The sequence below is a fragment of the Mixophyes fleayi genome, chromosome 1, assembly GCF_038048845.1.
Source record: "Mixophyes fleayi isolate aMixFle1 chromosome 1, aMixFle1.hap1, whole genome shotgun sequence".
NCBI classification, from domain to species: Eukaryota; Metazoa; Chordata; class Amphibia; order Anura; family Limnodynastidae; genus Mixophyes; species Mixophyes fleayi.
The window spans coordinates 415,846,639-415,871,823 of record NC_134402.1 but is presented as its reverse complement, the minus strand read 5'-3'; the positions used below and the strand labels follow the sequence as shown (position 1 = coordinate 415,871,823).

General features: G+C 39.5%; 1 protein-coding gene across 2 annotated transcripts in view; it reads left to right on the top strand.

Annotated features, from left to right (window-relative positions):
- Positions 1–25,185, top strand: part of IPO11 (importin 11) — a 336,682-nt gene that overhangs the window by 136,129 nt on the left and 175,368 nt on the right. For both annotated transcript variants that reach the window (XM_075182983.1, XM_075182973.1), the window contains exon 22: positions 2,847–2,923. In XM_075182983.1, coding sequence (XP_075039084.1) covers positions 2,847–2,923 — 77 coding nt within the window. The remainder of the gene's footprint in view (positions 1–2,846; positions 2,924–25,185) is intronic.

The following is a 25,185-nucleotide window of genomic DNA, read 5'->3' as shown; positions in this document are numbered from 1 at the left end:
AACTGGGACTCTCTTTTGACTCCCTTGCGTTCTCCTGCATTGAACACAAATAAATAGTGCAGCAAATAGAGCTGTTATACAGCAAAAGTAAGTAGGTATGGGGTCATTGACACCAATATGTTCCATCCCCATTCTTGCTTACATGCTTTAAAGAGGGAACATTGCACAAAGGGAGCATTGCATTGAGATAACACTGCACAGAGAGGGAGCACTGCACAGAGAGGGAGCACTGCATTGATATTCAGAGATGTTGCCCAGGTCTCTCTTAGGTTTATAGTTTTATCCAATTTGTGCTGGACTGCACAGGGACTCCGTTCTGGCAATTCTTTTGTCCCTATAGTCTTTAATATTTAAATATATATCTTTCATTTCCTCCCAACATATGTTATATGTTTTTCAGTCCCATTTCTTCTTTTTTGTAACCTAAGCACTGACAAGCTGAAATATCCACTCTCTACAGAGGGCACTTAAAAAAATGGATGTGTATTTTGTAAACTCAGTATGAAGCTACGACCATTTGTGTTTTTATATTAACATGTGATGACTTTTATACAAAACACTACTGACCGGAAGCTGATGAGGGCAGCACAAGCATGTTTATTGTATCAGCCGCTGGCAGTGATGTGTGGGATACTGTTTATCTGACTGGAAAGAATTTTCATAAAGCAAGTGTTCTCTTCCTATGTGCCCAGACTCTAATATCTCAAACATTACCTGTAGGACTATCGGTAAAAAAAAAGAGTCTTCTATAGCTTCTCTTGCCGCTGGGCTCCTTGATGCTTTTTGTTATCGATTTCGTAATAGATATTTTTTTACATATAAAATAAAATACAGCTGTAAGACGATACAGGATTAGAAAGAAAGAATGCTGTGACTTGCAAACACGATTTCTTTTTGTCCGCTGTGCTTTACTTGTTTTAAAGAAATACTTTGGCGGTTTCTTTTGTACATTATTTCATATCTGCCGTCACTTGAGAGATGACATCACACAGAGTTAATCTTTTCATTCAGTTACAGGGCCCAGGGTTTACTGACATCTAAAAGATTGTTTGAACAGAGGTCTTGTTTGACTGATGCCTCCCTCATTATGGATGGTCGGAAGGAAAGTGTGCTGAATGGGACGCTTTCTCAGTTAAATCATGTTTACGCACTGTAGCAGCAGAAATATGCCTGCAAATGTCAGTGTTCTGCTGTGGATACCAAAGTACAATTTTATCATTCGCCTTTAACAAACCATTTACTGAGTAATATCGGCACTCACTATAATTATTTAGAAATACAATGCAGGTGATGGCTTATCCGGTATATACCTGTTTTATGTATGTCCTGATCTCCCTGTTGTACATATATTACCAATCCACAACAGAAATAATAATTATTCTGGTAATATAATCTTCTATGTATTCTTATTTTATTTTCACTTAAACAACACACAGTTACATACAGTTAATGCCTTGTGTAAGAGTTATGCTCCTATGAAGCATTATGTACTCTTTATCATAACCTGAACATTCCTGCTACATACAGTCTTGGGTCATTGGGATTGATGTGGTCAAGTTATCATTTGAATGCTTGCAATACACACAGAATGTGTGTGTGTGTGTGTGTGTGTATATATATACATACATATATATATATATATATATATATATATATATATATGTAATACCAGAACTCACCATTTATACAGATATGTATGTCCAAAAGCATGGAAGATAAACATCTCTGCTTAGTCAATGTATAGGCCCTTCTGGAAGCGACCGGATATATGGGGCATATTCAATTCCGATCCGTGCGTTACCGCGGAAAATGCGCAGTACTGCCAGTAATACGGTACCGCAAAAACGCGGATTTTCGTACGCAGTCCTAAGGGCTGCGAATGAAAATCCACGTTATTGCGGTACTGCGGATTAGGTTCGCGGCCGTTCCGGCACGATCCCGCGAATCGGGATCGGAATTGAATATGCCCTATAGATTCAGAAGGGCATTTTGGGCAAACCCTGCTATGGCTATGGCTACTTACTTTCTTTTAGCCATTTGCATCCATATAAAAAATAAATAAATAAGTAATGTTATTTTCTCAAATAATTACAAATAAAAGAAGAACATACACAATTATCGAATACATAAGTGTGTGTACATCTTTTGCTAAGAGACACCTAAATAATCTCTGGAGGGATCAGTTGTCCTCAGAGGGCACATTATTAATTGATTGTGTTACAATTAAAGTGTTTTAAATGATTTCAATCAAATTCTCCTGTCTGAGAGTCCTACAATTGCTCAGTGCATTTCCAAAGAGTGGCTTCATCAGGAAGATCAAAGAATATCAATTAGGGGAAAGCGATAAGAAGACTTTAAAGAGCTTCAATATCCCCAAGAACACTATCAAGTCCATCATAAAGAAAAAAAGATAATATGGTTTTATAAATAATAAATAGGTCTAGAACAGGCCATCCTCCACAACAAGAAACTCACTTGTTGGGTAGGCCAACAAGAGGTATATGGCAGCTCTAAGAGTTACAGTTTTTCATGGGAGATTAGTGAGGTTGGAGAAACTGTCCATGGGACAGCAATAGTTCTTAAACCCATCAAGAATCTGTAGAATAATTTCAAAATTGTCATCCACCTTCAATCCCCATTCTTCCTGATGGGTATGAGCAATATTACTCAGATCACAGAGCATTTTATTTTGATTAGTTTTGAAAATTTCTAAATAAATCCAATTTGATTTTTATGAAATGTGAAAAATGCCAAAGGGAGTGAAAATGTTATACCCCCTCTGCATATATGTGTGTACATGTAAATACACAATGTTGAAATGATCTCCTATTTACTATTATTTCTAGGTTAGTGACACTGGAAAACTGTATATCTGTCACCCCAGAGCTGCTCCGGATCTTTCAGAACATGACTGCTCTATTAGGTGGGTTACTTATTCTTTCATGTTGGTTCAAATCATCTCTATGTAACAGTATAGAGCAGGAAAAAATATTTAAATGAACCCTGTCATCATATTCCATAGATATAATTTTTTCTAAGCCCTTATGTGTAGTTTGTTAAATGGCAAAAATGTGTAATGAAGTGTTGAGCAAAAGCGGCGTAACGGGATAGAGTGTAATAGCCGACAGTAAGAAACTTCTATAAAAGATAATAATATAATATACGGAACTGAGGATATGTCCAAGAAACCAGAAATGTGTTCCAGTGTTCTACAAGAAAACTTTACCAGGCGGGTGGCATTATAAAGTAGCTGGGTGGGGGGGCAGTTGTAATACGTTCAATAATAATGGAAAATGTTAGAGGGTATTTCCCACACCTGCCATGACTGGTGGTCAGTGGTCCAACACATAAAGCTGGCTGCAGCGCTCACATAATGCCTGTTATAATATGAGAAACAATGGTCTATTCTATTATAATAGGACTCTGTTGGGCTCCAAGAGCCGGGTAACAAGTAAAAGCAGCTGGGTGGAGCACCCGGGAAATAGGTGCTGTGGAGAACACTGTGTTCCATAGGAAAAAAACGTACCAGATGCAACTGTTTACGGCATCCTGTAAATAATCACTAGATGTTCGTATATTGATTATTTGTTCTATCAGGTCTATGGTATTTGTCTAGACTTGGCCTATCATAGGACAACTCCACCATAGATTGATAATCATCATCCGCTAATTATATAGCGCCACTAATTCTTCAGCGCTGTACAGATCTCACTCACATCTGTCCCTTCCCCATTGGAGCTTACAATCTAAAATACACAAACACAAACTGAGAGAGACTAAGGTCAATTTATTAGCAGCCAATTAACCTACTAGTATTTATTTGGCATATGGGAGGAAACCGGAGCATCTGGAGGAAACCGACGCAAACACTGGGAGAACATATAAACTCCACACAGTTAAGGCCATGGTCAGGAATCAAACTCATGAATCCAGTGCTGTGAGGCAGAAGTGCTAACTACTAAGCCACCGTGCTGCCTGTACCTACCTCTCCACTTGTTCCCCAGCATAGGTTTAAGGATTGGGGAAAGAGGCTGTGAAATTTCGCTGGAACCTTGTGTCACCTAGAATAAATCTTATCAGCATTTTCTGGAATGGCAACATTAATATTTATTGCATATTACACTAACATTCCTCATCTATATAACATGGCCAGTGGAGATGTGAAGTAAACAGGCTTTATAAAAATGAATAAAGGATCGCACTTTCTAGTGCTATATATTACTAGCTCGATGGATGAACTGATCCATGTACTACACTTTCAAGAAGAAAGAGCAACCTCTTCATTCAACTGCGTGAATATAACTAATATATATATATTTTCTGCATATCAATCAAACATCCCATAATACGATACATTTTGTAGATCAGCTGTACGTTCCATCTGTCTCGCCTCAGTGTATTGTAATATGTAGAGAATGAGAGGAAAGAAATAAAACACATAGCTGAAAAAGATTCTAGTTTCATGGGAAAGAAATACAATTGGCATTTTAAATAGATATTTAGTTTGATGTATGATCATAGTATAGAAGGCAGAATCACACAACCGATTTTTAATAAAAAGTTGTTGAATTCAATTTTTAGAGGAAAATAAATAAAGGCAGCGTCAAAGTCAGTAGTGATGACCGATCAATTTCCTCTTTTAAACAATGAAAATGTCATGTAAAAATGTCTTTAACGGATCTCTAAAGAATTAAAAAATGTTTAAATTAGAGGCAACTCTTATCTAGGGTTTTGACTTTTATTATTGGTTCAGAAAATGTACAGGTGAAAGAGACACCTAAAATATAGATAAAAAGCAGCAACATGAATCTAGGTTGTGCGGAAGGTAGGCGTTCATCTAGAAATGCGCGGGGAGGGCAATCCATTGGCGCAGCAGTACAAAGCCAAGGGGCTAGATTTACTAAGCTGCGGGTTTGAAAAAGTGGGGATGTTGCCTATAGCAGCCAATCAGATTCTAGCTGTCATTTTGTAGAAGGTACTAAATAAATGAAAGCTAGAATCTGATTGGTTGCTATAGGCAACATCCCCACTTTCAAACCCGCAGCTTAGTAAATCTAGCCCAAGTTGTTTTGTGGTGTGCAGCAGATTTACTTTTTATTTGTATTACTTTGTGCCTTGGTTCTATTAAAACCAAGAAGCAGTACAAATGAAGGATAAAAAAAAACATTTTTTTTTTATATTATTATGACCCTGTGGGCCACTAAAAGACCGTGGAAGACCACCAAAGGGGTATGTTTACTAAACTGCGGGTTTGAAAAAGTGAAGATGTTGCCTATAGAAACCAATCAGCCTCTAGCTGTCATTTTGTAGAATGCACTAAATAAATAACTAGAATCTGATTGGTTGCTATAGTCAACATCTCCACTTTTTCAAACACGCCCTTTAGTAAATCTAGCCCCAAGTCTCTCAAGTAACTGGCAATCACTGTTCCTAAATAGTTAAAAACAGAAAATAACTGCTCTAGTCTTAATATAAAACACATAACATTGAATGTAAACACAAGATTTGTTTTTAAAACAAAAGACAACTAAAAGGAAACAGCAACATTAACTAAAATACTTTAGATTTATTGGAGACAAGCGAGACGATTCATAAAGGTGTTTCCAAAGGCATGAATTCCTCCGACAGCTGAATTAGGTTTGAATGATTGAAGCTGACACAAACATAATGAACTAATATTTCATTTTAAATGTGCTTCTAGCTTATATGATTCCAAGAAGTAATAATTAATATAAATTACATTTTGAAAGCCAGGTGAGATAAACAAAATTATGAGCATCTACATAACCGTGTAAAACAGATTTGATTCTTTCATTCCCGTGTACATACAGATCAAATCCAGTTACAGGGTGGAAAATCGGCAGACCGGTAAACCATTTTGTGCCGCAAGTTGGTAAATGTAAAATGCACAACCTAATTTAGAGTTGTGAGGGGGGTCAGGGCCTCAGCCAATGCTGACATGCAGTCTGGTAATAGTGCTGGGCAGTATGTGAGAGCAGTACTCAGGTAATATGTGTACAACATACTACATCAGCCCTACTATGTGTAAAAGGTTTAGAGTCTTGGTAAATTGTAAGAAAGCAGCGTGTGGGGAAAATGCACCAAATACATATACAATGCAGAGAATTAAATAGGGTATTTTGTTTACAAGAATATTACATCTGTCAACTACACACTATAGGAGGCTGCCATTTTGTGGACTCAACCAAGAGTCATGACAATACCACCTATCCATTCACTAAGAACCAGTGACATCACTTATACCCCATTCATACTGCACCAAAAACCCGGGTTTTTGCACAGGCACGCTGAAAAACCCGGGTCTTGGTGCAGTATGAATAGTCCAACCACAAAATCTTGGGTCTAAAATCCCGGGACTTAGACCCGGGATTTTGCGAGGGGTAATTCCCGGGTTGGACCCCGCTCGCCTGCAGTATGAATGGTGCAACCCGTGTAATTCCCGGGTCTCACCATTCATACTGTAAAAAAAAAAAAATGATTTTAATTAATAAAAAATATATAACAAATGTTTACTTAACTTATTTTCAGCCAGCGGTGTCTCCGGTGCGTTGCCGGCTGTCAGGGGGACCTCTGGGTACTAAAATGACGTAATTTCTAATGGACTAGAAATTACGTCATTTTAGTACCCAGAGGTCCCCCTGACAGCCAGCAACGCACCGGAGACACCGCTGGCTGAAAATAAGTTAAGTAAACATTTGTTATGTATTTTTTTTTATTAAAACATTTTTTTACACTTCTTTTTTTCTAAAACCCGGGTCGGGCAGGTGCAGTATGAACCCGCCCGACCCGGGAATCTTCTTATCTATACTGCCCTGTGCCCCGGCAATATCCCGGGATATTGCCGGGGCGGCAGTATGAAAGTAGTATAAGGCATTTTATGACTAATATTCATAAGGCATGACCAATATTCATAAGGTACAGCGTTGTAGTAAATGCTTTGTGCTAATTTTATGTAGCAAACAAACTGTTTGTTTGTCAGTTTGAAGTCTGCCAACATTTTTGTATCTGTAGTGTTCCCTGACCAGTTTGTATATTTATTCCCTCTAATCATTTTTATACAGTATGTATATTCTACGGCTAATATGCTTAGTGGCGCACGTTTGGGATCTCCTGTCGCTAGAATAAATCTAACGGGTATGATATTTTCCACACTTTACAGCTAATTTTAGTAAACCTTCAGTTCTATTTTGTATTGTAATTTGAAAACGACAAAATAACGTTACTGCATTTCACGGTGAAACAAAATTGCTTCCCCTCTATTGTTTTAGCAACTTTAGGATAAATAAAATTTCATGTGTGTACACACAATGATAACAGTAGATATAGGGGTTGCTTTCAGACCAATTAAGTTTTGCTGCACTTTATTCCCAACATGATCAATGAGGACTGTATATGGGTCATTCACTCTTAATGTCAAACTGAAGGTGCACACTTTTTGCATAAAAAATAACGGAACAAAAATAGTTATTATTTATAGTCTATAATCCATAATGCTAAAATGATGGAATACAATGGAGCAGAGGCAGGAGTAATATGCCCCTGTGTATGAACCTTAATGAGGACAGAAGTATCTGGGAAAATAATTAAGTAAATGTAATTAATGACAGGTTCCACTAGAAAATGTATTGCAAGTCTTGAGGGACCTTTTAGAACGAGCCAAGTTATGTATTACAGTAGTTGGCCAAGGTCTAAAGAATATAATGCACTGAACCCAAAATAATATACAATTTAACAACTACCATTGCATATTATTTTACTATTCTAAAGCTAAAATTATAAACCAGCATGAAAACATAGACAATTATTGGTAAACCGCAGTCTTAAAATGTAGTAAGTATTATTTAGCAATGTTGTACAAGTATCCTTCTTATAAAATAGTTTTACATTTATGTCTTTATCTATTGACATCATTTACAAACCAATATTATTCTATTGGAAATATTCTTGAAATCGTTTTTTATGATAGCATAGAATTGTGTTAATAAGCCACCATCCATTATATAAGGTTAAAATCCAAATCTATCTTATTGGATAACTACTCAATATAAGCAGAGATGCATCTTGGCGAGGCACTCTGGGAGATGTTTTCCATATTTTTCTCTCGGGAATACAATGCGCAACTGGATTTCATCCAGAAAGACCAAAGTTTTTTTAAATTTTATTTTCTGCTAGTACAGTATAAGTGAATCGCGCATCTCGCAAATTCATTGATTAGATTAACCCACTTTAAAAAAATATGAGGGTCTCTTGCCATCCAAGTTTTGGCAATAACTTTTTTTTATTGGATTTAGAGAGACTGTCCATTAAGAGCAGGCCAAACAGACCCATTGTTGGGTTAAGTTAGGAATACACGACCTGTTTTATGTATAGCATCTTCCACTGAATCCCAGAATATTCGCACATTAGGACATTCCCATATCAAATGCCAGAAAAAACCCTACCCATCCCCACATTTATACATGTTGAATTGTGTATTATTTTTAATAAAAAAACATTTAACAGGGATAAAATACACTTTATGGGGCATACAAACATAAATTTGTTGGAATCTAACACAGGTAGTTGCCATATTAGTACATCTCAAAATAATTTTCCACTCTTCATCTAATACACAACCTGCATTATTTTCCCATTTCAATTTTAGTTAAATAGAACTGATGTGCGAGTGTGGCATAGAGTTTAGTGATTAATTTATGCAAATCTAATTTTTGATGAATGCTTTTGAGGAGCATCACAGATCACAATTATTACTAAATTGTACCAATAGAGTTTGTCTCAATTGTCAATAGCAGCAAAACAACAATTTAGATAAGTTAAATTTACTCTTAATTTGCTCTAATAATTTCAATATATATTAGTTAGCTGCTGAAACCTAGTAATTCTATATCTTGACCAAATTTTTCTTTTACCAAATTTCAATAGTTCTTTACATTTCTTAATGGCAAATAAAAGAGTGTATGGATCAGTACTGGGTCCGTCCAACATCCTATGTTGCTGCAAGAAGGAGAGGAGAAATGTGTTACTACAGGGTGAGGTGTATGTGTTATTATAGAGGTTATGATGGAAATGTGTTACTACACAAGTAATGGAGGGGGGATGTTTTACCACCGAGGAAATGGATGGAATGTGTTACTACAGAGATGAGGGGGGATGTGTTACTACAGACATGAGGGGGATGTGTTACTACAGAGATGAGGGGGGATGTGTTACTACAGACATGAGGGGGATGTGTTACTACAGAGATGAGGGGGGATGTGTTAGTACACAGATGAGGCTGGATGTGTTACTACAGAGATGAGGGGATGTGTTACTACAGAGATGAGGGGGGATGTGTTACTACAGAGATGAGGGGGGGATGTGTTACTACAGACATGAGGGGGATGTGTTGCTACAGAGATGGAGGGATGTGTTACTACAGAGATGAGAGGGGATGTGTTACTACAGAGATGAGGGGGGATGTGTTACTACAGAGATGAGGGGGGATGTGTTACTACAGAGATGAGGGGAGATGTGTTACTACAGACGTGAGGGGGATGTGTTACTACAGAGATGAGGGGGTATGTCTTACTACAGGGATGGGGGGATGTGTTACTACAGAGATGAGGGGGGATGTGTTACTACAGAGATGAGGGGGGATGTGTTACTGCAGAGATGGGGGGATGTGTTGCTACAGACATGAGGGGGATGTGTTACTACAGAGATGAGGGGGGATGTGTTACTACAGAGATGAGGGGGGATGTGTTACTACAGAGATGAGGGGGGATGTGTTACTACAGAGATGAGGGGGGATGTGTTACTACAGAGATGAGGGGGGATGTGTTACTACAGAGATGAGGGGGGATGTGTTACTACAGAGATGAGGGGGGATGTGTTACTACAGAGATGAGGGGGGATGTGTTACTACAGGGATGAGGGGGGATGTGTTACTACAGGGATGAGGGGGATGTGTTACTACAGAGATGGGGGGATGTGTTACTACAGAGATGAGGGGGGATGTGTTACTACAGAGATGAGGGGAGATGTGTTACTACAGGGATGAGGGGATATGTGTTACTACAGGGATGAGGGGGGATGTGTTACTATAGAGATGGGGAGAAGTGTTACTACAGAGATGAGGGGGGATGTGTTACTACAGAGGTGATGGAGGGGATATGTTAGTACAGAGGTGATGGAGGGGATATGTTAGTACAGAGATGAAGAGAGATGTGTTACTACAGAGATGAGGGGGAAGTATTACTACAGAGATGAGGGGGATGTGTTACAGAGATGAGGGGGGATGTGTTACTACAGACATGAGGCGGATGTGTTACTACAGAGATGAGAGGGGATGTGTTAGTTAAGAGATGAGGGGAGATGTGTTAGTACAGACATGAGGGGGATGTGTTACTACAGAGAGGAGGGGGATGTGTTACTACAGAGATGAGGGGGGATGTGTTAATACACAGATGAGGCTGGATGTGTTACTACAGAGATGAGAGGGGATGTGTTACTACAGAGATGGGGGGATGTGTTACTACAGAGATGAGAGGGGATGTGTTAGTTAAGAGATGAGGGGAGATGTGTTAGTACAGACATGAGGGGGATGTGTTACTACAGAAATGAGGGGGGATGTGTTACTACAGAAATGAGGGGGGATGTGTTACTACAGAGATGAGGGGGGATGTGTTACTACAGAGATGAGGGGGGATGTGTTACTACAGAGATGAGGGGGATGTGTTACTACAGAGATGAGGGGGGATGTGTTACTACAGACATGAGGGGGGATGTGTTACTACAGACATGAGGGGGGATGTGTTACTACAGAGATGAGGGGGATGTGTTACTACAGAGATGAGGGGGATGTGTTACTACAGAGATGAGGGGGATGTGTTACTACAGAGATGAGGAGGATGTGTTACTACAGAGATGAGGGGGATGTTTTAGTGGGGAGATGTGTTACTACAGAGATGAGAGGGGATGTGTTACTACAGAGATGAGGGGGATGTGTTACTACAAAGATGAGGGGGGTGTGTTACTACAGAGATGAGGGGATGTGTTACTACAGAGATGAGGGGGATGTGTTAGTACAGAGATGAGGGGAGATGTGTTAGTACAGAGATGAGGGGGATGTGTTACTACAGAGATGAGGGGGATGTGTTACTACAGAGATGAGGGGGATGTGTTACTACAGAGATGGGGATGTGTTACTACAGAGATGAGAGGGGATGTGTTAGTACAGAGATAAGGGGGGAAATGTGTTACTACAGAGATGAGGGGATGTGTTACTACAGAGATGAGGGGATGTGTTACTACAGAGATGAGGGGGATGTGTTAGTACAGAGATGAGGGGAGATGTGTTAGTACAGAGATGAGGGGGATGTGTTACTACAGAGATGAGAGGGGATGTGTTACTACAGAGATGAGGGGGATGTGTTACAGAGATGAGAGGGGATGTGTTAGTTAAGAGATGAGGGGAGATGTGTTAGTACAGAGATGAGGGGGGATGTGTGACTACAGAGATGAGGGGGATGTGTTACAGAGATGAGAGGGGATGTGTTAGTTAAGAGATGAGGGGGATGTGTTACAGAGATGAGAGGGGATGTGTTAGTTAAGAGATGAGGGGAGATGTGTTAGTACAGAGATGAGGGGGGATGTGTGACTACAGAGATGAGGGGGATGTGTTACTACAGAGATGAGGGGGGATGTGTGACTACAGAGATGAGGGGGGATGTGTTACTACAGAGATGAGGGGGATGTGTTACTACAGAGATGAGGGGGATGTGTTGTACAGACATGAGTGGGATGTGTTACTACAGAGATGAGGGGGATGTGTTACTACAGAGATGAGGGGGATGTGTTACTAGAGAGATGAGGGGGATGTGTTACTACAGAGATGAGAGGGGATGTGTTACTACAGACATGAGGGGGATGTGTTACTACAGAGATGAGGAGGATGTGTTACTACAGACATGAGGGGGGATGTGTTACTAGAGAGATGAGGGGGATGTGTTACTACAGAGATGAGGGGGATGTGTTACTACAAAGATGAGGGGGGTGTGTTACTACAGAGATGAGGGGGGATGTGTTACTACAGAGATGAGGGGGATGTGTTAGTACAGAGATGAGGGGAGATGTGTTAGTACAGAGATGAGGGGGATGTGTTACTACAGAGATGAGGGGGATGTGTTACTACAGAGATGAGGGGGATGTGTTACTACAGAGATGAGAGGGGATGTGTTAGTACAGAGATAAGGGGGGAAATGTGTTACTACAGAGATGAGGGGGATGTGTTAATACACAGATGAGGCTGGATGTGTTACTACAGAGATGAGAGGGGATGTGTTACTACAGAGATGAGGGGGATGTGTTACTACAGAGATGAGGGGGATGTGTTACTACAGAGATGAGGGGGATGTGTTACAGAGATGAGAGGGGATGTGTTAGTTAAGAGATGAGGGGAGATGTTAGTACAGACATGAGGGGGATGTGTTACTACAGAGATGAGGGGGATGTGTTACTACAGAGATGAGGGGGATGTGTTGTACAGACATGAGTGGGATGTGTTACTACAGAGATGAGGAGGATGTGTTACTACAGAGATGAGGGGGATGTGTTACTACAGAGATGAGGGGGATGTGTTACTACAGAGATGAGGGGGATGTGTTACTAGAGAGATGAGGGGGGATGTGTTACTACAGAGATGAGGAGGATGTGTTACTACAGAGATGAGGGGGATGTGTTACTACAGAGATGAGGGGGATGTGTTACTAGAGAGATGAGGGGGATGTGTTACTACAGAGATGAGAGGGGATGTGTTACTACAGACATGAGGGGGGATGTGTTACTACAGAGATGAGAGGGGATGTGTTACTACAGACATGAGGGGGATGTGTTACTACAGAGATGAGGAGGATGTGTTACTACAGACATGAGGGGGGATGTGTTACTACAGAGATGAGAGGGGATGTGTTACTACAGACATGAGGGGGATGTGTTACTACAGAGATGAGAGGGGATGTGTTACTACAGACATGAGGGGGGATGTGTTACTACAGAGATGAGAGGGGATGTGTTACTACAGAAATGAGGGGGATGTGTTACTACAGAGATGAGGGGGGATGTGTTACTAGAGAGATGAGGGGGGATGTGTTACTACAGACATGAGGGGGATGTGTTACTACAGAGATGAGGAGGATGTGTTACTACAGACATGAGGGGGGATGTGTTACTAGAGAGATGAGAGGGGATGTGTTACTACAGAGATGAGAGGGGATGTGTTACTACAGAGATGAGGGGGGATCTGTTACTACAGAGATGGGGGGATGTGTTACTGCAGCGATGAGGGGGGTGTGTTACTACAGAGAGTTGGCTACTTTTCTATGGGATGTGACCACACCCACTCATGTTATGACCACACACCTGCTGGTGGTGCATCACACAATTTTAACTTTTTAACAATGTTGAAAGGTATGGCATAACTGACAGAGTTTTCTCTTATCCTCTAGTGAATTCTGTGTATTTATTATGTTTAAGCAAATTAAGTTTTATAGCTGCTCTTTAAAATAAAAATCCCCCAATGTAAATCCTCAGACCAAAAAAAGGTTGTGCACCTCTGATTAAGAGCCAATCACGAGTATGTATCAAAAGCTAGTTATAATCCCTACAGTCTGAGCACAGTGTTCTTGTCGGTACATGATGCTCAGATCATTTATGTCATCCAGGTGTGTAATAAGAAGAAAGATAAAGCTATGTATTTAGTACAGGTTGCTGGAGGGCACATACAAGGCAATAAAGTAACATCATATTAAGGTGTGTATCCCCTTTAATCTTATTTTGTCATGTCTGATACATAATAATTCCATTCCATGTGCAGTGTTGTTTTTGGGCTTTTGAGTGTAACAGTGTCCAATGTACCTGTCTAATTAACATATTATTACCAACACTATCCGATGTTTCTGACCTGCTGATAATAGTCTCTTTAATGGTTTATGTATAGAAAGTCTAGTTTCCTGATTTGTTTAGAGATATTTTTTCTAGTCCTGGTTATATGGCAAGTTCCATTTGCGTGCCGAGCCTAAATTGGCACTGTACCTCTGCAAGCCGGATGTGCCAAGTAAGCATTAATAGTTAGCATGAAATGGAAGCCTAGCCAAGAAGAGCTCATGCTTTATGTCTTTTTCTGTTTAATAATGAACATTTTCGTTTAAAATAACTGCAAGAGCTTCACACTGCCTGCCAAAGCAGCTGCAAAAAAAAAAATCATCATGTAGAATTAGCCAAATAAGTCAACCCATTAATTATCTAATATATTAGACAGTGGTAATCCAAACATTTGTGCAATGGGATCCAAATGAAAGGAGTGTTTTTATAAGATTGCCTGCAGTGAGCAATGATGGAATTGTCTTTTGAATAAAATAACCCCACCTTTTGCATCATTTTAACAGGCCTTTTGTTTTCCTTGTCAGTTGTAAGGCTTGTTACATTAGTTACAGTACTTCTGCAAATTAAAGTCTCTTAGGCGTTCTTAGTTCAGTGAAATTCTTATATTGAGACGACAAGCAATTTAACAGTTAATTTTCTGATTTCTCACAAATGTGAGCCACAACTTTTTATATGTGTATTTTTGCTTTTTTAAAATGCTATTTATGCAAATAACTTTAGCGATAGATTTAATATAAAAGTTATATTATATCTACTGTCCTGTCTGACCCCTCGGTGTTGTTGTTTTTTTGTCTTTTTTTGGGGTGGGAGGGGAGAGCTTAGCCCTATTCAGTTTAACCAGAATGGATTGAAAAATATATTTTTTAAATTAATGATATAAAAGGTTGAATAGTGTAATAATAAATGTAAAGATTAAAGAAATTCTGTGGGTGCCAAAAACAGGCATTGCAACAGTACACGGCAAGTTTTGTCGTGATACTTGATAAGTAGGCTTCCTCTGTGTAATAAACTTCACCAGTTCTCTACGGTGAAGCCTAACACCGGTTTAATCACCAGTAGTAAATCCATTAATCTATAGCGGAGAGTGAAAATAAGCCAGATCGACTTGAAAACACCAATTTTCATCAGCAATAGGGATTTTTGTCCTTTTATCAGTTGCCCCAAAGGCCACTCTTAATAGTGGTATTTCAATTGCAGTAGATTAGTGGTATTTCATATTTGTATATCTAATAATGCTTACAAATTATAATAATTGTCTTGTAAAGCGCACAGAACTTTTTTACAAATGTTGTCTGTAGTTTGTGCATAAGAAGAGAAAGGAACATGTCAGTTTCTATCTCCGGCAGCAGGATGGTTAGACACACACCTGAATAAACACACTTATTTTTGCACTTACATTTTACTAATTGTTCCCACTAAGGATTTTGAAGTCTAGTCAGTAAAATGTTCGGGCGCTCACTCCTGAATATTGAATGCTCATCTATTTAACATCTCCTGTACTCTTCTCTGCCCTGTGATTCTACCTAGCATCCTTTAGCAGGGAATTGATAGTATTTGGCAGTCCGTTCTCCTTTTGGACAGGTTTATTTGAATATTTTGCCCAGGGGGCATTGTCTGAAAGTCTCCCTATTGCTATTCACTTTCCTAGTGCTGAAGTATAATTTTTATACGTCTATGTGAAGGTTGCTTAAGTAAAATATGCAGTTTATATACAGTTGTCACTAGGCAACTCTTATGATCAAAGTATGTTTGACATAATTTCATTCTTCCATTGTGAAGATCGGTTATGTCAGTGTCATCACCACTCACAATCCCATAGATAACAGAATTATTTTGTTGTATCCTATTTTTCACTCAGTAAGTAAAATAGAAATGTGCCACAGTGATATTTTTGTTGTTCACACTTATAATTGCAAACACTGATTTTTAATTATTTTGAAAAAGGAAAGTTCATCCTTTTTCGTTCGTTCCCGGATTTGATCAGGTGAGTAATGAAATGGCATTTGGCTCCAGACACCAGGGTATTGCTGTATGGGACACATGTAATGTAATATTTATTCAGCACTGTGCTTTACACGGTTCAGTGTTTCACTCACCATATCTTTATGGTCGCTAGTTTGCAACCTGCCTGTAGAACTCTAGTGCTTAGTCACTGAAGTAGCATTGATGAGGCCTTAAGGGAGTAGCAAGCATCTACAGACGTTTCCTTCAGTATGCTATTTTCATTTTAGGTTTATGCTGCACACATTGTATAATGCATATGGAAGTTCCTTGGGAAAAAAAATAGTTCAAATAAAAAGTTGGGGGGCGAAAAATTTCCCATATATAAAAGTCAGTGTGTGTACAGCATAGTATGTCAGTCACAGTAAATGTATGCTATATTAACTAACCATAACCCCTGGAGCAGATTAGCAATGAAATACAAAAATGGACGGATGTGCTGTTCTGAATCTAGTCGCAATTGTGACTGGTTCAGTGATTATGAAATGCATTTTAAACCCGTGAAGTGTATCCTTTACCAGCTGTCATGTGTGACTGAAGCACAGGGAAAGTACTAAATGGTAGATATGTATGTCCTGCATTTCTGTCACATGTGTTTTAAAACTCCAGGGAGATTGTTTGTATATGGGGAAAAAGCTTCCCAAGAGTGTGTTTGGCTGTAGGAAGAGCCAGTATCAGAGTCCCTGGGGTATGAATGGAGAGAGAAGGGCGAGCTCCCAATTATAAAGGCCCATATCTAGTTTTCCAACCAGCTAACAAGTTGGTGGTAATCAGGAGTTGCACTGTATGAGGTGTTGTTAAAAGGCTGCTAGGCGGTTCATCCAGTCTTTCGTTACTTGGCTAGGAGTTCAGACGCTTCCTAGACACTGCAATATATGACTAGTAAGTTCTGTTATTTTGTGTGTGTGGGATACTAGGTCCTTCACTTCACAGAGAGTGTTCCTGTGTATTAGTTAGAAGCCGGACAGACTAGGATTTTGTTTACAATTAGTTTTATTTTGATTCTGGTGAATAAAACTAGCTGAGGTTATTTAAATCAAGGCACTGGACTGGTGTGATGTCTTTGGCTGATGCATAGAAGTGCAACCGATTCCCACAGGAAACAGTACCCCTAACCAATCTTGTGACGATAGCCAAAAGAGTCTAAACTCTGTCATCAGGCTCCCTTTTGTTTTTGCTTCTCCATTTATTTTGTCTATCTTGTATTTCCTGTTTTTGTTTTTCCTACTGTCTTCTGATGGCTTCTTACAAGCCAAGGAAGGAGGCAGTAGGAAAGGTTTTGAGAGATGCGTAGTCTGGTAAATCAGTTCCTTGACCTTGCGCCAGAAGAGCTAAATTTTTGAACAACTCCACCAAATGGGAGACAGACAGAGTGAGACACTTGATCTCCGCAGTTTCGCCAACAGTGGTCGGAGAAGGAAGGGAAGATTGCTTTGAGTCGGGATGGGACCAAGTACTGTCTAAATAAAGCTTGTAAGAGTTTTCTTTGATCCGGGTACATGTGACAGATGCCTCACGGATATGATACCATTGTTCAGGGTCAAATAACTTGTGCATATCCTCCTCCCAGTGTTGTTTATAGGGTTCTATGGACGGCAAGTCATGTTGGTGAAATAGTGAATAAAAATTGGAGATGAGATGTCTGGATGGGGCTCTATGCAAGCAAAGCGCTTCCAGAGGGGAGGGTTGATAGGGAGTGCTTCAATCTTTGTAAAAAAGGATCTTGCTTTTCAAAAGCTATCACGACAGCTCGCCTGCTCTCCTACGCCCTGGACATTGAGACGCTCCCTCACTACTGCCACCGCACGTGTGCAGTTAGATTAATTAATTAATCAACCTCTGGGGCTAATCTGTGCAGAGATCAGCCTTGCTTCTGATTGGGCAGGTGCACTATTTAAGGAAGGGAGGACTTAGCTTCCCTGCCGGTTATAGCTTCAGATTACACTTTTACTGACTAGCTCCATGTCGTGCCAGTGTGCTCATTACTCTAATTGACTGCCCACCATTGTGACCTCTGCCTGATTACTGGACCTTGCCTGTTGCCCTAATCACTGCCTGTTGCCCTAATAACTGCCTGTTGCCCTGACCTCTGCCTGATTGCTTGTTGCCCTGACCTCTGCCTGTTTACCGGACCTTGCCTGTTTGCCTGTTACCCTGACGTCTGCCAGTTTACCGGACTTTGTCTGTTTTACTTGTTGCCCTGACCACAGCCTGTTTGCTCTACCACCTGCACTACGGTCGCCAAATATAAGCTCCTACTATTTACTGTTAAGACCTGGGAGCATCTGAGTACCTGTAAGCAAAACTTGCTCTACTTGAAATGTGACTGCTATAGACGAAGACCTCTACTGCTTGTTCTTGGAGTTAATGCTTGGGACGCTAGCCGTAACAGTGATTACCAGGAATACAATATCAGATTATACCTATAAGTGTATTAATACTCAAAATATTATAAACAGGCTTGTACATTGTTAAAAATGAAACCTTGAGATTCAAAAGCAACACAAATAGTTTTTGTGGTGTCACTCACAAAACAAATATAACAGAAAACAGTCAGTCATCAGCGGTCTATGAATAAGTATGTACGAATATTTCTACTGTACATTTCTGCAACTATTTCTGTTACAGTTTACCCCATACTGCCCAAGGCAGGGTTTCCCAGACCCAGTCGTCCTCATGCCCCCTAACAGTGCAGGTTTTCCATATCTCTGTCACAATATATATATATATATATATATATATATATATATATATATAAAAGACAAAAAAAGAGAAGCGCCACGCATAGTGTATTAAATGACCAACAATTAGTCTTCTCAATGTGGCAAACAAGTGAATTGGCCTCGTACCAAAAGACAAATAATAAACAGCTTATCTGTAACTAGATTCCCGACATCCTATATAGACTCCTTGATGTCCAGTCCTTATGGTTCCAGAAGTTCAGATCACTATGGACTCAGAGCAAAACTATTATGGTGTAGTATGCCAAATAAGGCTACCAACAATTCCTCAAAGCTGGGTACTTTTAGAATTATTTGAGCACTTGCAAATGAGTGCTTGTTTTTGAGGAGCTGCCTGCTGCGTAAATTTGTATGTTTTTTATATTTATATGGTGTATGAGGTACACACATATATATGTAAATCATTGTCACACATTTTGGTGTTTTTCTAATACTGCACTAAGCGCCTTTTGCTTATTATCTTTCTATATATATATATATATATATATATATATATATATATATATATATATATATATATATATATATATAGTGACAGAGTCACTTGAATGTGGCTAAATGGCAGAGGTATGTGTCCCAGACTTTCTGCTTTGTGTACGTTAAAACACCAGGGAGAATGTGTAGGTGTGGGGCAAAAGCTTCCCAGAGGGTGTTTCCCTGCCGTAACAAAACATGGTAAGGGTCCCTGGTGTTATGTATGGAGAAACAGAAGGGTGGGCTCCATATGTAAGTCCCAGTTCGGGTCTTCCGGTCTGCCAGTCTCTAAGCAGACTGATCGAGAGTTGCATCTGTCGGGTGCCTGTTAAAATGCAGCTAGAATATGCAATCACTCTCTCAAACCTCGTGAGATACTCCGCTGTGGTGAGCAACGATATGTTTGGTGTGTGTCTGGACATAAGGTCCAACACTTGAGAGAGGGCGTCGCTAAAATGTATTAGTTAGTAGCCAGACAGCTAGGATTTTGTTTTATGTTTTAGTTGTGTTTGCAAGCTGGTGAATAAAAGTAGCTGAGGCTTTTAACCCGAAACCTTTGGACTTGTGTGATATACATCTACTGTTCGTCGCCATCTACCCCAGGAGGAGGTGGTACCTATGCCTCTGATTTTATCACTATATATATATATATATATATATATATATATATATATATATATCTATAATATAAAAGCCTAGTGGCGTGTGTTAGTCTGTGTGTGTGTGGGGGAAAAAAACCAAGCTGCAGCGCCACCTGCTGGGCGGAATTATACACTGACCTACTAAATTCGTAGTGTGTGTTGAAAAAAAACCTCAGAAAGAGCTGAAATTTGGTATATTAAGATGTTTTTTTAATTTGTTAATTTAATTTGTTAATTGTTAAAAGTGTTTATAAAGATTTTTTTTTTTTTTAAAAAAATATTTCTTGAAGGAGAAGTGACAGTTGGGAGTGGTTGGTGTTTGCCGGGGGTGACAGTGGGGAGTGGTTGGTGGTTGCCGGGGGTGACAGAGCGAGAGGAGTGTGATACTCAGGACCGCTGAGAGAGATCCCTGTGTCTGGATAGACATCTGGATAGATGTGGCGATAAAGATGAAGGATGAGATGATGGAGAAAAATGATGAGGTGGTGACATGTGGACAAAACCATGTTAAAAAAGGGCGCTTGCGTCGGGAAGTAACGCTCTTCCCCTGAGGAGGCCTGGGCTAGGCCCAAATGCATGACAAGAACCTTTTTAACACCTTAAGTAGCTTGATTTGACTAGAATGCATGAGTATCATGCACGGGTTAACTTGTGTGTGTGTATGTGTATATATATATATATATATATATATATATATATATATATATATATATATATATATACACACACACACACACACACACAAACACATGCACACACGTATATATTATAAGGTTGCTGATGTATTATTGCATATAAATGACACAGTAGTGTAGAGGAGTGTCATCACACCGAGAGCAAGGCTGTTTCAAGGTTTCTATTCAGTTACTAGACTCATTGGCTGCTGACTCCACTAACCTCATCTGTCTTTGTTATGCCACCTCCGCTTGGCTGCTGATTACACTGAGATCCACTGCCATTGCTGTTGCCATCTTAGCTCAGCTTTTGGACCAACTGAGCTCAACTGTCCGTGTTCAGGACAATGTGTTCAACGTGTGGAGGCTGCCCACTGCATTGCCCCTGCCCTCCGCTACCTGGATGACTTATTCCTCCACCTCCCTCTCTTCAGATACCCCAACAAATCCACATTCTTCCACATCTCTCACATAATTCCACCATGCACCTACTCAATTTACCTTCACTCCATCTCTTACTCACATTCAACATTTTTCTTTCCAACCTCCTCTTCTCTCTCCAGCATCCTTTTTCTTCCTCCACCATTATTATTTCCCCCTCACTACTCCCCCCCTCGCTAGTCTGCACACATGAATTGTTTTGTTCCCTGCACCCACTACACTCACCAGCATATATAATCAGAAACAAACCTTACAGCCACAAATAATCTTCACATGCCCTTTCTCTCATAGTGTTCATGGCTGCTGGTGGCATCTCACCCAATCATGGGCCCTGTGCAATACTCACTATCTGCTACACTCCCCCTTCCACCCAAACACTTCCCATTCACCTTGTGCTTCCAGTCCTTCAGCCCTATCCACATACCTCCACTACTCTCCCCTCATAATTTTCTTGTGCATTCTGAAACGCAAGATCTGTATGTAACAAGAGTGCATTTTCCAAGATCTATTAATTTCCATGTCCTTCAACCTGCTTGCCATTACAGAAATCTGGGTAAACCCCGCTGACACTACTCCCCCTGCATCTCTCTCCTTTGGGGAACTTTCCTCTACACTTTTTTACTCCCTACTAGAATTTTCTCAGAATATATTAAATTTAATAATGTTATTGAACTGTGCATATTACAGTATATAGTTCATTTGAGCTTTAGCTGAGGTTCACTGATGACATTGTTTGAATGAAACTGTTAACAGTTAAAGTTTATCGTAGTGAGCTGCCCTTAAGAACAGCTATTATGGAGAAAAGCCCATTGTCATTTTCCCTTGATTACTTATAATCTCCATTGTTAAATAGGAAACGTTCCCTGTATTGTTTTAGCAGACTGTTATCACCACAGTTAATTACATGGATTTAACTGCTATCTTGTTTAGATTATGTCAGCAATCATGAAGGGCATTTATGAAAGACTGAGCTGTAAAAAAATAATAATTATAGACGAGCTTGATTTAAAATTGCCTTCATATTACCTGCAGCATATGATTGGCAGCTTCGACGGTAAAACTAATTTTAGAAGTAAAAACATATTTTCAGATACCATCTATTTCCTTTCAGTAACATAAAGCAGTGGCAATAGCTGGGGAACCTTGCAGTAATGTGTTGATTATCTTGGCAGCTGACACTATTTCAAATTAGTAATTATCTCTCAATTAAAATCTGTGTTGTAGAAGTCTTTCATTTTTCATTACTCCTTTTTCTTTCCTTGATGTGACTTTGCTGTATCACATTACACCAATGTATAGGCATGTTGATATATTCAGGAGCAGTCTTTGGGCAAATTGTGGCTTCCGAGATGCTGTTTAACTTTTAAGACCCAGCATTCCCTGCCATCCCCAGGACTTGGGCATCCTGGGCATTATAGTTCATCAGTATCCAGAAAGCCACAGATTGTATAAGCATGCTCAAAGTTGTGTATGTGCAATTCTATGTATTTATTTATTATATTTTTATATGATATATTATTTGTATTTTTAATTTGTGTTCTTTTTGCATCCTCACAATGCCTTCTAGAGTACTTTATATATCAGACACACAATTGGACTGTTCCACCTGTAATACAGAAAATGCTCTTTTGGCCTCTTCAAGTATTTGTTTGATAGGGCGTTAACCCTTTCCCTGTGACCACAGATGAAATTGGAAATCTATATATTGGACCCGATTTTCAGCGCACAGTTCTTGGTGAAGACTGTGGGTTCTTTAGACCCCATGCCTCTCGAACAATGCTAGTGCCAAGCCTAACTGATGGACAGGAGTCCTATTCCCTCAGTTTGAACCATGACACGATTCCTGCAGTACTGTATATGACCTTGTTACCCCTTTTTTGGTTCCCAGTTCCATTGAAAAGTGAGCATTTCATTTAAACTAAATTTTTCTGTTGTATGGTCTCACTTGGTGGTAGTTACGGTGCTAAGTCTATGTTTACTACTGCCTCACAATTCCAAAATGTACGGTGCAGGTTTATCTAAATTCTTAAGACCTTGTCATAATTGACTGTGACTGGGATATCTTTGTCTGTTTGGCCATTCCTGAAGAGTCCTTGAGATGGAGTTTTATATAGTTACTATATGGAGCATCAAATTAATGTTTAATTATTTTTGTAGTTACCTTTTTAGGTTTATTTTTGTTATTTTACACTAACAATTATTAACTTTCGTTAACAATTTTTATAGGTTGAAGAAAACTGCATTGTATGCAATGCAAAAACTTTTACATGCAGCAACAACCGAATTATACCATTAGTAAAGGAAAATATGATTGACAGACAGGTCACACACGCAAAGGAGAAGTGTAAAGGGCAGTTGTGTCACCGCCTACATCTGGTACGCTTCTTCGGAAAGTTGCAGGTGGTCCTGCTCTACCCTTGCAGGGATTAAAGTCTGAATTCCTCAGCATGCAGTGATTGGACTATGAATTAGGAATTTTTAAACTTTTGTTTTTTTTAAGGTTTCTACCTCAAAAATAGTGAATATATAGTAAATGTGTTCTGATTTATAGTTTACAATGTAAACATACAACATAATAGTTTAATTTTGGCAGTTTGTTGCCATATTGTTCCCTCGGGTGGCAACACCACCTGGCTAAATCACCTTCCCAATGTGAAAGCAGTCGTAAAACTACACCCAGACCGAACAGACTGCTCAAGAAAATTGCGTCTGAAAACCGAAAATTGTCAGGAAGACGTGTGATGATCATGTGGAAGGAAGCAGAAGCTAACGTTTCTTTAAAAACTGTTCAGAGGCACTTTGCAGAGTTTGGGTTTAGAGCTTTTCAACCAGTCAAGAAACCAAAGCTGACACCAGCAATGAGGAAAAAATGCCTAGCATGGGCCAATAAGTAAAAAAATAAGTTTATATAAAGTATTAAATATGTGTATTTGCCATTATTTTATCAAAACTTTACAAGAAACGAAAAAAATCCTAATTCATTGTCCAACCACTGTACACAAGACCTCTGTCACTGCTGCAAATGTCCTGCATGAAAGCAATTTTGAGACTGGTTGCAGCAGCTTTGTGGACCAGCAGTTGTGCTGGCGAAGCATGTTTATGCTCATAGGAACACACCTGACATATGTTGGCCATGTGGCTCTGGTTCTTAGTACAGAACTATAAAGGCTTTTTCATTTTCGGCACCACAGCCGTGGCTTCTTCTGGCTTGTAACATTTGCTGATATCTGGGGATTAATTCATTTTCCCATCTTTATGCTGAATTTCTCCTAGTGACGTAAAAACGGGCATTAACTGAAGGTGTCTGCTCTGGAAGTTATCGACAGAAATCAGTTTTAACTAATGTAATTATTTGTTATTTATTTGGATTTGTTATGCCAGTAGAAGTTCCGGGCAGTCATTTCCTTTCATTCTTAATTTATACTGTAAAACAACTTTTTTCTTCTTTAAGTAAACTTTATGTAGTTCTCAAAATGATGGTACATGAAATTAATTTATAGCTTAACCAAAGCATACAAAATGTTTTTTGAGAGCATTATGAATGAATAAAGAAGCACAGTATGCCTAATAGAACATCAGACTCTATCTACAGCAAAGTGTGTTGGTTAAAAGGAAATCTAGATTGATTTTATGCAGTTGATTCGTAAGAGCTTACGGAGGTGCAGCAATACAATCTCTGTTTTTAGTGGGGGTGTTTCGACTACAATGTGCACCGATATGGGGCATAACAACCTGTAATATAGATCTTCAGCATTAAATCCTTTACTAAATACTTCTCCAGTTGTCAGTACAGATAGCTGCTGGACTCCCATTATTGGAGAGGTTGAGTCAGCCCATTTTGTTGTTTTGCTATTATATCTTTCTTATATTTCTGATTTTCTTCTAATCACAGATTATTGTAAAGCCTGGTCTTGTTCATTCTCTATAAAAGAGCAAAGGAACATGAATCACATTTGTTTCCAAGGCAGCCAGTTTACCTGTCATTGAATCTGCTGTATGTAAGATCTTTCCATTGCAGCCTATCAAGTCACTCAGAATCCGTCACATGCATTGTTAGACTGACTTCTGGTGCAGCCTACAAAATGGTGGTCTCCACTGTGTGTGTAAACAACATGTGCACTTCATAGTCTTTTTAACTACATGCCAAAACTCTTATTCACTCCTTTGTAATTTCTCACCTTGATTACTGTAACCTCCTTCTCTCTCTCCTACCCGACTCAAACCCTCTAATGTCTATCCTGAAAGCTGCTGCCCACCTCATTTTTCTCTCCC